Source organism: Morone saxatilis, unplaced genomic scaffold (assembly GCF_004916995.1).
Source record: "Morone saxatilis isolate NCDOM2014 unplaced genomic scaffold, NCSU_SB_2.0 Contig21, whole genome shotgun sequence".
Taxonomy (NCBI): Eukaryota; Metazoa; Chordata; class Actinopteri; family Moronidae; genus Morone; species Morone saxatilis.
The window spans coordinates 13564220-13569359 of NW_023339774.1; the positions used below are offsets into that span (position 1 = coordinate 13564220).

At 36.7% G+C, this 5140-nt stretch overlaps 1 protein-coding gene across 1 annotated transcript in view; it reads left to right on the forward strand.

The window, feature by feature from the left end:
• Positions 1 to 5140, forward strand: part of LOC118332210 (zinc finger protein 618-like) — a gene marked incomplete at its 3' end in the record, with an annotated part of 20325 nt that overhangs the window by 13807 nt on the left and 1378 nt on the right. Inside the window, 2 exon segments of the mRNA XM_035667383.1 lie at positions 4209 to 4298; positions 4957 to 5037. Of these exon segments, the coding sequence (XP_035523276.1) occupies positions 4209 to 4298; positions 4957 to 5037 (171 nt within the window).

Sequence of the window (5140 nt, forward strand, 5' to 3'; positions counted from 1 at the left end):
TAACATACTGGTATCGGTACTCAGTATCTGCCGATACCCACAGTGCAAGTATCGAAATCGGTATCGGTAGGGAAAAAATGGTATCGGAACATCTCTAGTTTCAACTCTGGACACTTTGTGTTGTTTTCTCTGGCCTGTCTCTACGCCCCTCTCTCTTTAAAGCATGTTGTGCGACAGTAATAATCATCTGTGCAAAAGACAATGCACTGTACGGCTGTATATAGTTATATGGATTTGACAAAGCCTGATTTCTAGTAAACGAGTTACTCGAGGAACTCGAACTGTTTCAGCACTCAAGGCAACATCCAGCTTAACCTCAGCATTTCTGGCACAATCATGTCATATGTGGACACAGTGTTCTGATTGTCACAATATTTTGCTAATGAAATTAGCTTAGTTAAAGTTTAACAGAATTATTTCACCGGAACAAATTTAATACTGTGTCCTCACAGCCAAAAAACTCACACACTTGACTCTCAGGTAATGCTGTAAGTACTCTATAAAAGTATGCATGTATGGGGATGTTGTTCTTTTAATTGCATTTCATATCAGCTGCCTGGTCCTGCATTTATCAGGCATCTTAAAATCACTCCTAGGAATCACGGTGAAAGTTTGATTAGAACTAAAAATACTCCTACCTCAGTGTAGTACTTGAGTTATTTATAAAGCTTCCTACACACACTCTCAGCAATCATTACATGAATGTGCACATAGCTTAAAGGCAGCACTATCAACATAGCAGGGAGAAAAGAGTAATCATTTTTATGCAGACAGAACAAAAGTAATACTTTTGGGCTGTATGAGGAATACAAATACAGTGTAACCAAAAGGTCTGTGACCGTGTTAATAAGTAGGCCAGAGAGGCTGCTTGAAAAAAATAAAAATAAAAATGCTGATAGATTAAATTCTTAAGAGGATGGAACATCCTGTAAAGCATATTGGTTCATGCCACATATTTACACTTGATAATGACTGGCATGCCAATTTATGTAGTGTATTTGAAATGTAACTGGCTTCTATGAGCAGTCCAAGTTGCTCCAAAAGAACGAGGCAGCAAGTAAAGATAAAACAAGCTGGGCAAATTACAACATGTTTTAGTAGCAGTTAATTTGATATAGATAAATAAATGGAGTGATTGCCTCGGGAAGAATCTGTTCTACATGACTTTTTAAAGCTCAGGTTTAGGACAACAAAGTAAAGATATGTAGAAAGTAAAGATGGCATGTAAACTTGACTTTCAGCCTGCTTAACACCAGACTTGTTCTTAATGATTGGTAATTATAGCAACTAACTCTGGACTTAGTAACTTGGACTTGTAACTTGGAAAATTAAGCCAGGGCAGCTGATAATAAGCCTGGATTTCCCAGTTAATATGGCTTGTAAATGATCTCACTGTTGAAAGACTGTGGGCATATGATAAGTTTGAAAAGAAGAACACAACACAGGCTGTAGTGTTGTGGAGGAGTTCTTGGAGTTGAAGAGAGTATTTTGGGAGCTCAGCTAGAACAAACTTTCCAAAGTTGTGACTAAGTGGGTGTTAAGACCAAAAACAACCCTGTGTTTAAAAAAAAAAAAAAATGCAGGCGTTGGTGGGGGTGTTTTAATTCAGGTATTACTGAGACAATAAAATGCGATCCAGGAAGTCTAGTTGGACTAATAGGCCATGGATCTATTTAAATCACAGACACCAAAACACTGCAGAGTTTTATAATACTATACTAGGCAGGATTTTACAACACGAGAACGTTATCACACTGATAACTAATTAATTTGTATCTTTTATCTGTCATACTAATTGCCAGGTAACAGCAGGCATACTGCATTCACGTTACAAAGTAATTTACCAGTAATTTCAAGTATTTGATTAGCCAATGCAGCCTTGTCAGATGACAGTCTGACAAAAGTTGAGCTAGGTTCAACTTCTTTGCCAGGTTAAATGTTTTTTGCTCAAGCCCCTGAGTTGGTAACCCTGCTGCGTCAACCAAGTGGTCCCATTCACATGATGCAATTACAGTAGGATTATTTTGATTCTCTTTGGAATCATACTGAAAGTTAGACTAAGAATACCCGAGAGCTCAGCATGAGAGGTGGTTATGAAACTTCCTACACACACTCTCAGATTCTTATTTTTACACCATGGTCAACATAAAAATCAATTTATAAGTAATTATAAGTGTATTCCAAAATATAACTCTGTCCTATTCATTGTGAAATCAAATGGAAAATGGATTTTGCATCTTAGCTTTGTGAAATTGGCAGCATGCAAACTAAACGTGAAAATGCAAATTGTACTTTGGCATTTAAATGTGAAACATGTCGTGGCTTTTATTGCTTATCCAGTGGAAATCAAAGACCAGTTTGCATAATCATTTGAATAATGGCTGGGTTTTCTGAAATATTTTAGTCATCCATCAAAACCAGTGGGATATAACCTTTAACAGCTTTAACTATTATTGAGCCAAATTAGAGGACATTCAAGGTTGACAAAGTTTGGACTTTTGGCTTGCTTGTTTTGTAATTCACTTGAAAATAAAGGGGAAACTAAGTAGTCTGGTTGCAGATTGAATTTGTCTTTTAACTGTCCTTGCTTTCTTTGGGAGTGTTAGTGTGTGTCTGTGTAATAGCCAGTGCACAGAAACATCACAGTAAAGTCCAACCTACAAGGATCATGCATCCATAAGCAGTTATCTATGTTGTTACTGTGTTATTGATTTACTCAGAATGTGTCCTATGCTTGGAGCAGTGATGTTGTGTGAGGTTTAATTACACTGACAAATGTCAGTAACCCTCACATTTGCGGAAAATAGTTTTAATCACGTTAATTGGTGGGGAATTATAGAATATGCATGGTATTGGAGCCTTGAGGTGTTGTAAATGCAATTACAGTTAGGCACCCTAATAATCGCTTTTGTAGCTGTATTTCCTTGTTGCCAATTAAGCATAAATTGCAGGGATGCTTTTGCTGGGAAAGTGGAGAAACTAGTTGTTTTAAATCAACTCTGTTGGCTTTTCTCTGCCCTCTTTGCATCACTTTTATAAGACAGCCATCTACTTTTTTTTCTAAAATATTGAAAATACATTTTGCCAAAAAAAATCTTTTTTTCAAGCAGACTTACAAAATCAGTCCAGAGCCGACTATTTTATTTTGTGCTGTAAAACATTTTGTACAGTATTTAAATGCATATTTAAAATACCTCAGGAATTCAGCCAAAGATGTAGCTGATTGAATTACCAGAGGCAGAATGGACTGGAGGTTCAATCGCTCAGCTGCTAAATGATAAAACATTTGTCACATGGGTGTGTAAGGTGAGGGGCCTTCTGCTGGGGCAACATCAGTTAAATATTATTATGGCGAGAAGACTAAACCTGAACCAACTATAGACATGGTTTAAAATAGATTTTGTCTTACAGTTGCTCTGTGCGATGCTGTTTATGCAACAGATTGCCTTCAGACTTTACTGTAGTGTGCAAAAAGGCAGGTATTCTTGTCATCACCTGGCTGCACGATGCTTTCCACTGCAATGAAACTAACAAGAGCAGAACAAGTAATCGGCATCCTTCGTGGCCCTGTACAGACTTTGCATGATGTAGTTCATAACAACATTTTAATTCAGTATTCCAGTTTGAATCATGTGCTAGCAGTATGTACGGTCTGACAAATTCCTGATAATAATGCAATGACAATTTCCCTTTCAATACTTAACAAACCCTGCCTTATATTGTACTTTAATACTTATTCTTTTTTATACTTTATAACACTTTTTAATTCAATAAACTAATTTACATTGGAATTTGTTTTGAATATATATTGCATATATATTTTTTGGCTTTGTTTATATGGAAATGCTACTCATAAAAATAATCAAATCGTTATTAACCTTTATCTCACTTTTCCCACAGGGATTCATCTGCCTATTTGTCTTGTTTATCTAATCTCATTAATCCTCCCTCTGTCTTGTCTGTCCAAATGCAATCAAATCTTTTCCTTATGTATTTTAATGTTATTTGTTTGTTCACTTATCCATTTCTATAATGCAGAGTGACTAAAAACAGAACTTTGCTCCTCTCTCTGTGACACTGTTATTCAGTCACCCCCAAAATACTGGTTTTCAGTGCCAGTAATATCCATTATCTGCCTGCCTGTGTGCCAGTCACACATCCAACACAAATCATAAACAATCTCTCTCTCTTTCTCTGTTCATCTGCAGGTAGCTTCCGTTATTCCTGTGACATCTGTGGCAAGAAGTATAAATACTACAGCTGCTTCCAGGAGCACCGTGACCTGCATGCAGTTGACGGTAACCAGGAGTTTTTGGAAAATTTGTGTGACAATTTTTCTTTGAAACTTCCAAAACTTGAACTCGAAAGTATATTATAAGATTTCACACTGTCCACTTGTTGCAGAGTGTCTACTTCCTACAGTAGTAACAAAAGCTGAGTAGCATGGTAAAGAAGAGTAGATCAGGAACTTACTTGAACAAATACAAAATACACTTAAATTAGCGAAGGCCCAACTCTAGTCTGTCTGTCTTAGGTTGAGTGTATTTCAGACAGGCTAGTTCCCACTTAAGTATAGGTAAATAAAGCCCACTATTTCAAACGAACAATAATTTGCCAAAATTACATGTATCCCCTTCTAACTAGCAGTTAAGTTGTATGAAGTCGATGGGATGATGTAGTAGGTAGGATGGTAGAGAGAAGGTATACTGTACATCTGTTAGTAAACACTGGGATAGCCTTGCCACACTCAACTGTAAGTAAAAAAGAGCAAAAATGTGCTCTAAAATAAATGGTGGCTTACGTTTTCATATGATGTGTCCAAGAAGCTAATGGTTGCTAGTCAAGTGTATCTATGGACACAGTATTTAACTTTTTTCAGTTCTTTCTACAATACACGTTCTGTGATTATGTTTGAATATTTAATATAAGTGTCTATTTCTCCCTCATCTCTCTCAGATCCATATGAACAGGTAGTGTTACCTGTGGACGGCCTTAAAGAGGAGGAGCCAGTTGAACCTTACCAGAAAATTGGACCAAGTAAGACTGTTTGATGCACTTTTTTTCATTTAGTTCAACAGACATACCATGGAAGATTACAGAATGTTCTATTCATTCGATTCACATGACGTCACTGTAGCTT